We start from the raw sequence: 14,580 nt of genomic DNA on the forward strand, positions 1-14,580 counted from the left end.
CAATGCCGCCGCCGCCATTGCAATAAAAGAAAAAGAAAAACGCCCCCTGATAGGCTACATGACGATTCACATAGCCTATCACGGCTAGATTTGCAAAGTCAGCCATGATAGGCTGCATCAATTGTCACGTAGCCTATCACGGGTGACTTTAAAAAAAAAAAAAGTGTGTACGGATAATGGCAGCCCCCATAGGGAGCCGCCATTCCCATTCCTTATTTGGTCGCTGTAGTCTACGCTATTTGCGTTGCCCTTATTTTCGCCTTAGTCTACGTAAACATTTACGTAGACTACAGCGACTAAATGAGGAACGCGAATGGCGGCTCCCTATGGGGGCCGCCATTAGCGTACACGCTTTTTTTTTTTTTAAGTCACCTGCGATAGGCTACGTGACGATTGACGTAGCCTGTCACGGCTGACTTTGCAGATCTAGCAGTGATAGGCTACGTGAATCGTCACGTAGCCTATCAGGGGGCGTTTTTTTTTTTTTTTAAACTTACGCGTTCGTGGCCGGGTGAGGCGGGAAGCCTCCTCCCCGGCCTGAATTTCGGCTGGGCTGAGGCGGGAAGCCTTCCCCCCTGCCTGAATTTCAGCTGGGCCGAGAAGCCTCCCCCCCCGGCCGGAACTTCGCGGGGGGAGCAGCGAAGCGCCTCCCCCCCACCGTGAACATCTTTCGAGGACAGGTAAGTGACTTTCGTCCACCCCTACGTCTAAAGCATCCTCAGACAGCCACTTTGCTTTCTTGCATTTCTTTTTCTTTAGGATGGATTGAGTTGCTGCCTCCTGAACAAAGTTACGGACCTCCATCCATAGTTGCTCAGGCACTCTATCAGGTCTAATCCCTGAAATCTATTCCTCACCTCCACTGTATATTCATCAGGGATATGATTTAGGTCATACCTGAATGGTTTAGTGGTTTTCCCCACCTTCTTCAATTTCAACCGAAAGTTTGCAACAGGAAGCTCATGATCTGAGCCATAGTCAGCTCCAGGTCTTGTTTTTACTGACTGTATAGAGCTTCCCATCTCTGGCTGCAAATGACATAATCATTCTGATTTCTATGTTGACCATCTGGTGATGTCCATGTGTAGAGTCGCCTCTTGTGCTTTTGGAAAAGAGTGTTTGCTATGATCAGCATGTTCTCATGGCAAAACTCTATTAGCCTTTGTCCTGCTTCATTTTGTACACCAAAGCCATGCTTGTCTGTTATCCTGGTGATTTCTTGACTTCCTACTTTAGCATTCCAATCCCCTATGATGAGGAGGACATTTTGGTGTTAGTTCTAGAAGGTGTTGTAGGTCTTCATAGAACCGATCAACCTCAGCTTCTTCGGCATCAGTGGTTGGGGCATTGACTTTAATTACTGTGATGTTGAATGGTTTGCCTTGGATTTGTACTGAGATCATTCAATCATTTTTGAGATTGTACCCCAGTACTGCTTTTCCCACCCTTTTATTGAGTATGAGTGCTACTCCATTTCTTCTAAGATATTCTTGCCCACAGTAGTAGATATGATGGTCACCTGAATGAAATCCACCCATGCTTGTCCATTTTAGTTTGCTTATTCCCAAGATGTCGATGTTCAATCTTGCCATCTCATGTTTGACCACCTCCACCTTACCTTGATTCATTGATCTTACATTCCAGGTTCCTAAACAATATTGTTCTTTACAGCATCGGATTTTCTTTTCACCACCAGGCACATCCACAGCTGAGTGTCCTTTTGGCTTTGGCCCAGCTGCTTCACTCTTTCTGGCGCTACTTGGAAATTCCCTCTGCTCTTCCCTAGTAGTATATTGGACTAGGGATGGCAGAGAATTCCGTCATGGAACTCAGTGAGGCTGAATGCCAGTGCATTCAGCCCCCCGAAATCTGTAGCGGAACGGCCTGCCCCCCCGCCTCTCTGCGGATCCCCCCGGGATGAGACTTACCTGGGGCTGATCTTCCGGGTGGCGGCACCTGCGGCAGCGGCTTCAGCAGCAGCAGCTGCAGTGGCTGGTATTCCAAACGGCTGCCGCCGCCATTTGTAGGGTTGTTGTTGTTGTTTTACAGAGACATAATAGGCTGTTTAAGTTTTTACGTAGCCTAAAACATTTAGTTAAAAAAAATAAAATGGCGTACGCAAATGGAGGCGGCTATGGCCACTGCCATTTGTGTTCCTTAATTTTTTGGGCCATCTTAGTCTACGTAAATATTTATGTAGACTAAGATGGCCCCCCAAAAATAAGGAATGCAAATGGCGGGGGCCATAGCCACCGCAATTTGCGTACGCATTTATTCCCCCCCCCCCCGAGCCCTCTGCGGCCGGAAATCCGGCTGCGGAAAGCTCTGGCCTGGCTTGGCCTGGTCGGCTGCTCCGCGGAGCTGCCCCGGAGCACAGCCAGCCACGGAGGATTCTTGGGGGGATGAACGGAGTGCCTCCCCCCCATCCAGGATTCGGGGGGGAGGGACGGAATGCCTCCCCCCCATCAACATAATCCGCGAAAGGTAAGTGACTTCCGTACATCCCTATATTGGACACCTTCTGATCTGAGGCGCTCATCTTCTGTCGTCATATCTTTTTGCCTTGTGATACGTTCCATGGGGTTTTCTTGGCAAGAATACTGGAGTGGGTTGCCATTTTCTTCTCCATTGGACCACATTTTGTCAGAACTCTCTGCCATGACCTGTTTGTCTTGGGTTGCCCTGGACGGCATAGCTTATGGCTTCACTGAGTTATGCAAGCCCCTTCGCCACAACAAGGCAGTGATCCATGAAGGGGGTGAAACAGTCTACAGTTGAATTAATCTCCGCTCTTTTTAAACAACCCCTCAAAAAGCTGTAGGCCAGTGAGGAGAAGAGCCAGACCATGGATTCCCTATCTCTGGTTAGCCCGGCCTGGCCTGGCCTGGCCCTGATGTTCCATCACAAAATGCTCCTCAGGTTGTTAGCTCAGCCATGAACTGAGTATTTTCGGCAGGACTGCCCTCTGAATACTGGTGGGCAACCTACTGCCTGGACCCCTGCCACCTGTTCAGCTACTGATTTCAGCTGGAGTAATCCTAGGAGTCCTTGGATTACTAGGCCCTCCGTCTTGGATTCCACTGCTTCCAACCCCCCTCCCCATATCTCACCCCTTCACATCTCTGGCACCATGGCCCACCACTGAACTCAGCCATGTGTGCCGAGAGCAGACAGCAGCCACAAGCGAAAAGAGCAACACTGGTACTAAGCCAACCAGCCTGGCAGCCCCAGTGCAGAGGGCCGTTGGGCCAGTGGCCACCATTTTGAATAGGGATGTACGAAAGTGACTTACCTTTCCACAGATTATGTTGATGCTGGGGGGGAGGCGTTCCATTCCCCCCCCCCAGAATCCTGGCCGGCCAGCTGTGCTCCGCAGTGATTCTGCAGAGCCACCAACCAGCTCCAGCAGCAGCCGGACATTTAAAAAAAACACAAACGCACGAATGCAAATGGTGGCGGCCACGGCCGCCGCCATTTGCGTTCCTTATTTTGGCACGTCTTAGTCCATGTAAACATTTACATAGACTAAGAAGGCGAAAATAAGCGGAACGCAAATAGCATACCCTCTACGCTTTAATGTTTACGTAGACTAAGACGTGCCAAAATAAAGAACGCAAATGGCGGTAGCCATGGCCGCTGCCATTTGCGTACGTGCGTGGTTTTTTTTAAAGTCAGCCGTGATAGGCTACGTAAAGATTTATGTAGCCTATCACATTTTTTAAAAAAATCTAGCCGTGATAGCCTATGTAAATCTTTACGTAGCCTATCACGTTTTTGTTTTTGTTTTTTTAACCTGGAAATGGCAGCGGCAGCAGCCAGTTGGAAGACTGGCTGCCGGAGCCATGGCTGCCAGGTTGATCCACCCAAGGTAAGTTCCCACCCGAGGGGGCGCACAGGGGGGTGGCGGGCTGTTGCGCTGGCATTCGGCCTCCCCGAGATCCGTGGCGGAACTTTCGTACATCCCTAGTTTTGAAGCATTAATAACAATGGCTTTGCTTCCATAATGCAGGATGGCCCAAAAGAATTGGCTGCCTAGCCCACAATAACTGCCAATAGGGAGTGGTGGTATGGAAATTTACACTTACACTGAAATAAACACTTAGTTTGGCCCTAAGATGAGGAGAGTGATTGTGTGAGAGACAGCAGCAGTAGCAACCAGCTAGGGATGTCAGAGAAATCTGCAATGGGCCAAATGAGTTTGGATTTTCATGAATGCGACCCACGGATTCTTCAGCAGACTGGCTTTTCCCCTGTTGGACGATTCTGCAGACATGTGAACTGGTTTTCTAACTTCCCCACATTTTGCAAAAGTTTTGTCCAATAAAAATTAAAAATTAAAAAAACAACAGCCCAAAATGTGCATTTTCCTGACAAGCTAAATTGTGAAAATGCACAGTTTGAGGGAATTCGAACATTTCCGCATATGCGCATTTGCACAGATGCAAATTTGCATGAATTCAGAAGCAAAAAAAATTCAGTTCCATCGATGGGTGGACGACAGAATGCAAGGTGCCTGGAGAGCCAGGAAATAAAGATGAAACGTATTTTACACAATCCGTAATGCCCTCCAACCAGCATAACAATCCAGGCATAATGGCAACATGTGGGGTAATCCTCCTTCTCTCTCTCTCTCTCTCTCTCTCTCTTTCTGTGTATGTATGTATATGTGTGTGTGTGTGTATGTATATATATATATATATATACATACACATACATACATACATGCATACACATACATACACATACATACATACATATACAGAAGTGTTTGTATGTCCTTGATGGACTTGAAAACCATATATCGATTGTTACAAAACTTTTCAGACTTGTTCTACCTCAATCTGGGATAGTTTTAGGCATAGGGAGAATTTCATCTTCCATCTAGAAGCAAAACAGTGGCCATGTCCAATTTTTAAAAAAAGATTTATAGCTTCAGTACCATTTGATCATTTTCTACCAAACTTTGCATGACCATTCACTGCAGCGAGCAAATTGTCCCCATACAAAAAATGATGTCTGCCTTTTTGAAACAAAATGGCAGCCAATCAAAACTTTCAAATACTGGGAATTTCATAGAAATAGCAGGAAAAATTCTGACAACTGAAAATTTGGGGATTTTCCTGAACTCCATTGAAGACTTAATGTCCAGTAATACTCTGTAATGTAGCAATTGGTAACTACACCCATGTCGTGGTAATGGGAAAGTGCTATTTTAGTTTCAAAAACTGATATGACTTCAATGGTTAATGAGCTCATCCTGGACAAGTTTGAAGCTGACAAAAGAATGTGTCACTCTATAGATGCGGTAGTGAATGTGGACAGAACTGTCCCCTATCCTGTAGATTTCCTAAATTCACAGAATCCACCTGGGTTGCCTCCGCACAAACTACATTTAAAGGTGGGAACACTGATGTGGCTCTTGCACAATTTAAGTCCCCCAATGTTGTGCAATGGGATGTGCCTTCAGGTAAAGAGCCAAAGGTCCCACATGATTGAAGCCACTGTTCTAACTGGGTGTGCTGCAGGCAAAACTGTATTCGTCTCTAGAATTCCACTGATCCCTTCAGATTATCCATTTGATTTCAAACAAATACAGTTTCCAGTAAAACTCTGCTTTGTGACGATGACTATTAACAAAGCATAGGGATAGTCACTGAAATTTGCCAGTTTGGATTTGCGGACCAAGTGCTTTTCTTATGGACAGTTTTACACTGCTTGTTCCCATGTAAGCACACCTCACCTTTGTTTTTTTATTTTAGCAGCCAATGGAAGATCAGCCATTATAGTGAACAAAGAAGCTCTCTAAAGTTTAATTTGTTGTAGGAATCCAAAAAGAGGGAATAGACTGTTCAATGTAATTGATTACAATAGACTATATATGTGACATTGTCTGGTTATACAGAAAAACACTCTAAAATTAATAGCAATTACTAAAAAAAGTGAAATTGGCTGAAACATACTGTAAATACAATACACAGGCCACTTTTTCACTTCAAGTTATAATCCTTCTTTTATATTCTTCACCCTTCCCCATCTCCATTAAAACCAAGTTCACCATTTCGCACACAATTCCAGGAAGAAAGGGAGCATTTGAATTGCCTGCTCCCTCCCCTTGCCAGGTAGATGCCTGAGTTGTGTCTAAGGAAATTAATCTGGGCAATGGCAACGCTGGGTACTTCAGCCACTCTCTCTATGTACAAGGAAGTGTTTGTCTGTATGTCCTCGATGGACTTGAAAAGGGTACATCTGATTGTTATGGTGCTTCCAGGATTTGTTGCACCTCCATATGGGATGGCTTTAGGTATCGTGAAAATTTCATCCCCCATCTTGAAACGCAAGGGTGGCCAATCAAAAACTTTAAGTATTTACTGCTTCAATGTAACTGTTTGTTTTTATATCCTCCAAGATGGTGAAACCTAGACACCTGAAACTTGCCATGCAGACCCAGGGTTATTTGACAGTGTACACCTAATGGTTATTTGTTTCTTAAAACACATTACTTACAATTAATTTGAATGTGTCTGTGATGCTGCAGCCAGCTGTACCATATTCAGGCAGTACATGGCAGACTTTCTTAACCGGGACATAGTTCTGCAGTTCAGACAGTTTGAAGCTAGGAGGAAGCAGTCTGAGAGAAAGACTTATATGGTTGCCCCTCATCTCTTCTGCTGGGCAGCCCCCCCCCCCAGGAATGAAGTGGACAGACCCCTCCTTCAAGGGGCTATGGGGGTCACCATGGCAGGGGTTGTGCCTAGGGGCCAGGGCAGGCATAATGTGTCCAACTCTGCCAGCTGTGTAACTTTGCTTGAAGGCTTTGTTGCATCAAACTACATCCAGAACAATAGTCACATGAGAAAGAATTATAACTAATTGTTCTAATAGCCCAACCTAACTTTTGTGATCTCGCTAACTGCTATACCTGTCAGCTCCCACTTCTAACTCAACTAATTCTGTCTCTCTTCTAGATACACCAGTTTAACAGCCCATTAACAACCTCAAGCAGAAACGCTCATTGATGTTCAGGCACAAGATGGAGGCAAATGTCAGGCTCCCTCTCCAGGGATAAATTTATCTCTAATGGAGAATTTCCAGGTTGGATACTGGATACATCTTGTCTCTGCTGCACATGCTTGTACATGTGTGGTCATTTTACATGTTAGGAAAATTTATTATGGACATATGGTAGGACAATTATGTTTTTCTAGTATATAATTATTTACTCTATTTTATTCTAATTGTGTTTTCCTTTTCCTCCGAGAACCACAGTTTTCCCCATGTTTCTCCTCACAGTAATCCTGTGAGGCAGGTTAGGCTGAGAGGCAGTGACTGGGCCAGATCATCCAGTGAGAAATGGGAGGCATTTGCTGGTCCTCCTCAGGCAGCAAAATGTCCTGGACCAGCACTGGCTGTGTATGTAACTGTTAGTAAGTTAGTAAATCTGTGTCTCTTTTGTATGTGTGTGTGTGTGTGTGTGTGTGAGAGAGAGAGAGAGAGAGAGCCCTATGTGTGTTTAAATGTTCTGTGTCTGTGCTATATACCTGTAAAAGGGGAAGCTTGTGTTGAGTTCTCTCCCATGCAAGAGATATTACTCTTTTGCTTCCAGGAATGCATATAAGAGAGAACTCTTATATTTTCCCCTTTTTTATTTTATCTCATTGTCTCTGTGAGTGTATGTACAAGTGTCATGTGTGGGTTCAGTCCTGGGGACAGGGTAGAGGGTCGGTAGAGACAGCTAGCCCCTATGTCCATCACGACCTTAATCTGGCCATCGCTGTGTGGCTCTGAGGATATCATCATAGGATATCATCCTTAGCAATGGCAAGTTCATGATTTTATGTAGTTGTGTGACTTCTTCCCCCTCCCAACAAACACACGCAGATTTCACTGTGCATTTATGATCTTAAAGTGACTTGATTCTCTGCAGAATGGGAGTTGTTCCTGGAACAGTTCCAAAGAAGTGCTTTTGTGTGGCTGTGTGATTTCCCCACCCCTTTCTTGCATGTTCAAGTACATCTATTTCCCATTTTTGAGGTATGGGATCAACTGTTAGTGATTCACAGACTGCTCTGCCCCTCGTGACCCATCCTCCAGCCCACCTGTCCGATTGTCCTCCGGCCTCCATTACGCTTTCCCCAAAGAAGTTGCCATGAATTCAGTGGCTCTTATGTGGCTTTGTCAGGGTGCCCAATGATGTGGAAGTATGAATATTTTTATGGTGGCATCATTGTTCCCATTTATTAGGTGCAACCCACTTTGTTTACAAAATCCCAATTTACAAACTGATAACTGACACCCATTCAACTGGTTCATATGTTGTGGCAATTCATGGGTTGTTTAACCCATGAGTTGCCATAGCCACATGAGAGAGACCAGGCGTGCTGCTTCCACATGCTCACAGCTTCCGCTTTGCATCCAGTTCTGCAGAAACCCCAGGAATGCCCCATTCCTGGTTGTTTGATATGACATCCATATCTGTAACTCTGGGGTGTTGAGGGACAAACACCCTAGAGTTTTAATCCAACAATGAATTATGTGTAAACCTCTGGTTTGTTTGCCCTACAACAACCCGGAGCTCTGGGTAGAGAGGCTGCATCAAACAACTAAGGGATGGGGCATTCCATTTTTTTTTAAGAAAATGGATATAAAGGAGAAGTGGCAAGTGTATAGAAAATGCAACACCCTCTTGCTCTGGTATGGCCTTATTGACTATGGGTTGTTTAAACCACAGTTGGCCATTATGTGCAAACCAAGCCTTTGTCTCCAGTCAATGTCAAATACAGATCGGTTTCGAGTTTAGTCAGAGTATGTATACCCGACTCCTGGGGCAGTATAAAGGCCAAAGGTACAACAGGTCTGTAGTCACCAGCAATGTCCTCAAGCTGATCATTGCTAGGAAGGAATTCTGATGCACTCAGAAGGAAAAACATGCAACTAATTTGCATAGATCAGATCCCACATTTTTCAATATAATAGGCGGCCCTGTTCAGGGGTGAAGTAGGACCATGATTTGTTATTCATAAGCAATTCAGAACAGATATTCACACATTTTGGAAAAAGGAAACAATTTCTGGTATTCCTTGTTAGTTTTTTGTCCTTGTTATTTGCTCCCTGATGTTCAGGTGGGGCCTGAACACCATGATGTAGCATTTAGGAAAAAAGATGCAAGCCAGTAAGCCAGCGCTGGAAGTTAAGATAGAGAAGATCTCGACGGCCACCAGGTATTTCCCTTTGGTACTCAGATAGGCTGGAACAAAGGAGAGCCAAACGCTGCAAAAGACCAACATGCTGAAAGTGATAAATTTGGCCTCATTGAAACTGTCTGGCAACTTCCTGGCTGGAAAAGCTACTGTGAAGCTGACAATGGCCAGAACACCCATGTAGCCCAGAACAGAGTAGAACATGGTGACTGAACCTTCATTGCATTCTGCTACAATTTCCCCAGTCAGTGAATGCATGTCCATATCTGGGAATGGAGGAAATGTACTTAGCCAAATCAAGCAAATTCCTGTTTGAATAGAGGAGCAGGAAATGACGATCAAATTGGCCACTCTTTTCCCTACCCATTTCCTCATCTTGGATCCTGGTTTGTTAGCCATAAATGCCAGAACCACAGTGATGGTTTTTGCCAAAAGAGCAGAAAGAGCAACTGAGAAGATGATGCCAAAAGCTGTTTGCCGGAGAAGACAAGTTATCTTCTTTGGCTGTCCGATGAACAGCAAGGAGCAGAGGAAGCAGCAAAGGAGGGAGATGAGCAGGATGTAGGTGAGGCTCCGGTTGTTGGCTTTGACTATGGGAGTGTCCTGGTGCTTCACAAAGTTTCCAAGTACCAAAGCTGTGATCACAGAAAAAGCAACTGCGGACAAAGACAATGAAATCCCCAAAGGTTCCTCATAGGAGAGATAGCTTATAACCTTGGGAATGCATTGATCCTGTTCCAAGTTTGAATAGTGATCTTCTGAACATTCAGTACAGGAATCCATATCTGGAAAGAAAAAGAAGTACTTATTAATAAGAGACAGAGAGCAGATGCAATCTGAGAAGGAACTTGTCTTGAATTATTCATATATCCTATCCCTGTCAGAGAGCATTGCCCAAATACATCTGCCTTAATCCATGTCTGGAAAAGAAAATAAAAAAAATGCCTCTGATATAGGGATGTATGAATCCCTTACCTGGCTCCACACAGGGGCATCCATGGTGGAGGGGAGGTGCTCCGTCCCTCCCTCCGGAATCCTCCCTGGCTGGCTCCGCTCCGCAGCGGCTCCATGAAGCCACCGGCCAGGGCCATTTGCAGCTGGAGTTCTGGCCGTGGCCAGGCTGCTGAGGCTGCAAATAGCAGCTGTCGTAGAGGCCGCCATTTGCGTCCTTCCAGGCTGCCGTGATAGACCATGTAAGTATTTACATAGCCTATCACAGTAAAGGCAGCCACGCAAATGGCATAGTGGCCACCATTTGCATCCCTGCTCTTTGCTGTGATAGGCTGTGTAAATACTTATGTAGCCTATCACGGCTGCTTGCAAGGACGCAAATGGCGGCCGCAGCAGCCTGGCCGCAGCCGGCCGGGAAACCAGCCGCCGCTGTAGGAGCCGCTGCTGCCGCCACCGGAGCCGCCACTGCATCTGCCCCAGGGAAGTTCCGTTGTGGGGGGATTTCACGGGGTGGAGGGGGGCTGGAGGCCATTCTGCCATGAATTCTGGGGGGGCGGATTCTAATGAATCCGACCTCCCTGGAATCTGTGGCGGAATTCTCTGATATCTAGGGATGTACGATACACTTACCTGGTTTCGTCCAGGGACATCCGCAGTTTGGGGGGAGCTGCTCCGTCCCTCCCCCTGAAACTCTCAATGGAGGGGGAGGCGATCCATTCCTCCCCCCCAGAATCCTGCCTGATCAGCTCTGCTGCCATGCTGCAGAGCCACTGGCCAGGCCAACCTGCAGTGGGCCTCCAGCTGATGCCAGGCTCCTGCGGACGCAAATGGCGTCCTGAGTAGGGGATGCCATTTGCGTTCCTATGGTAGCCCAATATTAGGCTATGTATACATTTACGTAGCAGCCTATCACGGCTAAAGCGGGGACGCAAATGGTGTCCCCTACGCCATTTGCATTCCCACTTTAGCTGTCATAGGCTACATAAATATTCACGTAAATATGTACATAGCCTATCACGGAGAAAACGGAAACGCAAATGGTGTAGGGGACACCATTTGTGTACCCACTTTAGCTGTGATAGTCTACGTAAATATTTACGTAGGCTATCACGGGCTACCATAAGGACACAAATGGCGTCCCCTACTCAGGATGCCATTTGCGTCTGCAGCAGCCTGGCAGCGGCTGGAGCCGCCGCCGGCGGAGCCACCACCGGAGCCGAAGCCGCTGCCGGAGCCGCCACGAGGTAGGCTCCATTCCGCGTGGCTTTCGTGGGGTGGTGGGGCGGGTTGCTGCACTCTGCCACAGATTCCGGGGGGGCGAATTCACTGGAATTCGCCCCCCCGGGATCCGTAACAGAATTCTATAACATCCTTACTGACATCCCTACTGAATAGAGGTGAAAGAAAACCCTCCAATACAATAGCAATTCAATACGGCCTTTCCCACATCAGATCTCCAGAGAGGAAGATACTATCCCCCAGAGCTTCAGAGTTTATAGGTCACTTCGCTCTCATTCCCATTCTGTATCTTTTGTCTCCTCAAAGTTCTTCTACTGTTTCTCACTCACACCTAGCTTGCCCCCACCTTGCTGGAGGGGGCGAATAAGGATGAGCCATCTTCTCTAACCATCTCCAAGCCCTCCTGGGGGATTGTTGTTCAAATTCCTTAACAGAAGGTGGGCTTGGAAACTTTGCCTCTTACTATTAAGGAATACGTCTGGTCATTCTGGCCCCATTAATCTTGCCAGGTTATCAGAATTAAGGCTATCTCATCTTGGGTTAAACTCAAAAAAGCCAGGAAATTGGAAGCTAAGGGTGATGATTTGTCTTTCTGCCTGTTGTCTATCCACATATAAGAGTGTATAGCAAATTTTACACAGACACTATAATCCTTTCCCCTGGCTCAGCTCCTAGAGCCAGCATATGGAGTGGTTTCTTTTTATTTTGTATTATGTATGAAACATTGAATTGCTGGACTCCCAGAGAGTCTGCACTTTTACTGGATGACACAGCACTGCGTTCTTTGTCAGTAGCTCTCTATATATATCTTCCTTCTTTCCTTTACGTATGAAGCACATTTCCAACTGAAACAAACCATCAATCCAATGTTTAGACTAGTGTCAAACTGTAGGGATGTACGAAAGGCACTTACCTTTTGCAGATTATGTTTATGGTTGGGGGGTAGGCATTCTATCCCTCCCCCCAGAAACCTCGCTGGCGGGGGAGGCTCTCTGTTCCTCTCCCCCCCCCCCGGAATCCTGGCCGGCTGGCTGTGCTCCGCAGGGATTCTGTGGAGCCGCTGGCTCCGCCAGCAGCCGGACATCCAGCTGCCGGCTAGCAGGCACACAAACGACGGTGGCCGTAGCCACCGCCGTTTGCGTCCCTGCAGTCAGCCGTGATACGCTATGTAAATGTTTACGTAACCTATCACGGCTGACTTTAAAAAAAAAACACAAACGCCCGCACGCAAATGGTGGTGGCCATGGCCGCTGCCATTTGCGTTCCTTATTTTGGCACGTCTTAGTCTACGTAAACATTTACATAGACTAAGACGGCGAAAATAAGGGGAACGCAAATAGCGTAGCCTATCACGTTTTTTTTTTTTAAAACTGGTAATAGCGGCGGCAGCAGCCGCTCGGAAGACCGGCTGCTGCCAAACTGCCGCCGAACCGCCGCCGGAGCCGCCGCCACCAGGAAGATCCGCCCAAGGTAAGTCTCGTCCCAGGGGTGGGGGGGGGTTGCAGGCCGTTCCGCCACTGATTTCGGGGGGCCGAATACTCTGGCATTCGGCCTCCCAGAGATCTGTGGCGGAATTTTCGTACATCCCTATCAAAATGTGTGACCAAGCATACCTAGGCCTGAATGTAAAAGAGAAGTCTGCATTCTTGTATAACAAGACCTCTTCCTATAGCCAGATATTCAAGGATCAGTAACATTTTCTTACTCCTTCCAGACCAAAGGCCATGCACATTTGTATTACCCTGGTTTTGCTGGATATGGTATGAGATGCAGTATGCTTGACATCTATGAAGAACCATGATTCCTACCAGTCTGATTAGAAATTTTCCCTTGAGGACACAGGGCACAATCATAGCAGCAAAATGGCTCCCCTTCCTTCTTTTTCCTGATGTGACCAGGATGGCAGTTGTCATTACACACAGAAATGGGCAGCACCTAATCAGAAACATCAGTGGAGAATGGACAGGACTGAGAAAAAGATGTTTTGATCATTATGGTTTCACTTGCGGGTGTAAAGTATCAAGGTGTTCTAAATGGGATAGATGCTTAGGCCCTTTTAGAGCCTAACAGATCCCCATCATGGGCCTGGCTTGGCTTGCATTTTTGCAAGCCGAGCTGCATGATAGTTCCTGAAACTCAAGAACTTTAGCGGGGGGAGGGTGAAGTCACAGGTGGATTAGTGCCAAATCCTGGCCATGAATAGCACAATTTGCACAAAATTGCAGCTTAGACCATTTGCAGCTATGATTTTATGCAAATGGTGCTATTTCTGGCTGTGATTTTGCACAAGTCAGGATTTGTGCAACCCTTCTGCCAAAAAAAAGCATGAGTTGGCTTGACTCATTGCATGCCGAATCAGGCCAGCTTGGGATCGCGCTGGCGTGAAGGTGCCTGAGTGACCATGTTGATGGCTTGCGGCACCTCACCATGTCACAGTGCAGCAAGATCCAGGCCACCCACCTCGTGCCCCGAGACAAAGGCCAAATGAAGCGTGAGCCCTGCCCTATGCATTAGGTCAATGTCAAACCGAGACAACTGCATAGTTGTCATAGAGGGCATGAAATCCTCCGCTGGTCCTGTTAAGGCAGCATCAGCATGGATGTTCAATTCCTCCAGGACCATAGTTCTAGGGTTCTCCAACACCACATCTGAGACCCCTCAGCCAGCTTTGCCAGGGAAGCCATTGGGCAGCAGTGTGGGCAGCCAGTTTCCCAATAGCGTCCCCAATCTGTCTCTTTGCCCAAGACAAGGTACAGGCACTCCTAGCCCAAACTAAGCTGCAGGATTTTGCCAGTGATCAATATGAAACGGTTATGGATAAAGGTCACCACCCCCACCCTCATGCTGGTTTTTCTACGCTGTGTGTGTGTGCATGTGTGTTTTTGTATCACCACCATCAATCAGGTGTCACTCTCTCCTCTATAGGGAATTGCTGTGGTGATATGTAAAAACAAAAACAAAAACAAAACACGCTTTGTTGTGGCAGTGCATGTATGTTTTAGGTGCATGTATGTGCCATGGATGAGCCAACACAGCTCTCCCTGCTTTTCCACCTTATTCGGTGGATGTGAAATGGGGTGGGGGTCCATTTTTTGTTCTTTTAAAAAAATCAACCAAGACCAATGCCTGTCCAAAACGAACTATGATTTGCAGGTGACATGCATGATAATGGCACATATATACTGGCAGCACA

General features: G+C 46.7%; 1 protein-coding gene across 1 annotated transcript; it reads right to left on the reverse strand.

Moving 5' to 3' along the window:
- Positions 1 to 5,428: 5,428 nt before the first annotated feature.
- Positions 5,429 to 13,313, reverse strand: LOC146341748 (vomeronasal type-2 receptor 26-like). Its single transcript, XM_084807650.1, has 3 exons — positions 13,196 to 13,313; positions 9,114 to 9,982; positions 5,429 to 5,467 (listed from the first exon to the last, which is right to left on the reverse strand). The coding sequence occupies exons 2-3, from the start codon at positions 9,978 to 9,980 to the stop codon at positions 5,429 to 5,431; spliced, it is 906 nt and encodes a 301-aa protein (XP_084663776.1). The 5' UTR covers positions 9,981 to 9,982; positions 13,196 to 13,313.
- Between the last annotated feature and the right edge of the window lie 1,267 nt (positions 13,314 to 14,580).

This window comes from Heloderma suspectum, chromosome 6, assembly GCF_057233095.1.
Source record: "Heloderma suspectum isolate Gila_16-S chromosome 6, 16-S_ref, whole genome shotgun sequence".
Taxonomy (NCBI): Eukaryota; Metazoa; Chordata; class Lepidosauria; order Squamata; family Helodermatidae; genus Heloderma; species Heloderma suspectum.

Coding starts and splice junctions, on each gene's coding strand:
- LOC146341748 (XM_084807650.1), bottom strand. CDS start 9,980: ATGGATTCCTGTACTGAATGTTCAGAAGATCACTATTCAAACTTGGAA. Junction 5,468..9,113: donor TGTTCAGGCCCCACCTGAAC/ATCAGGGAGCAA, acceptor TTGGCTCTTTAC/CTGAAGGCACATCCCATTGC.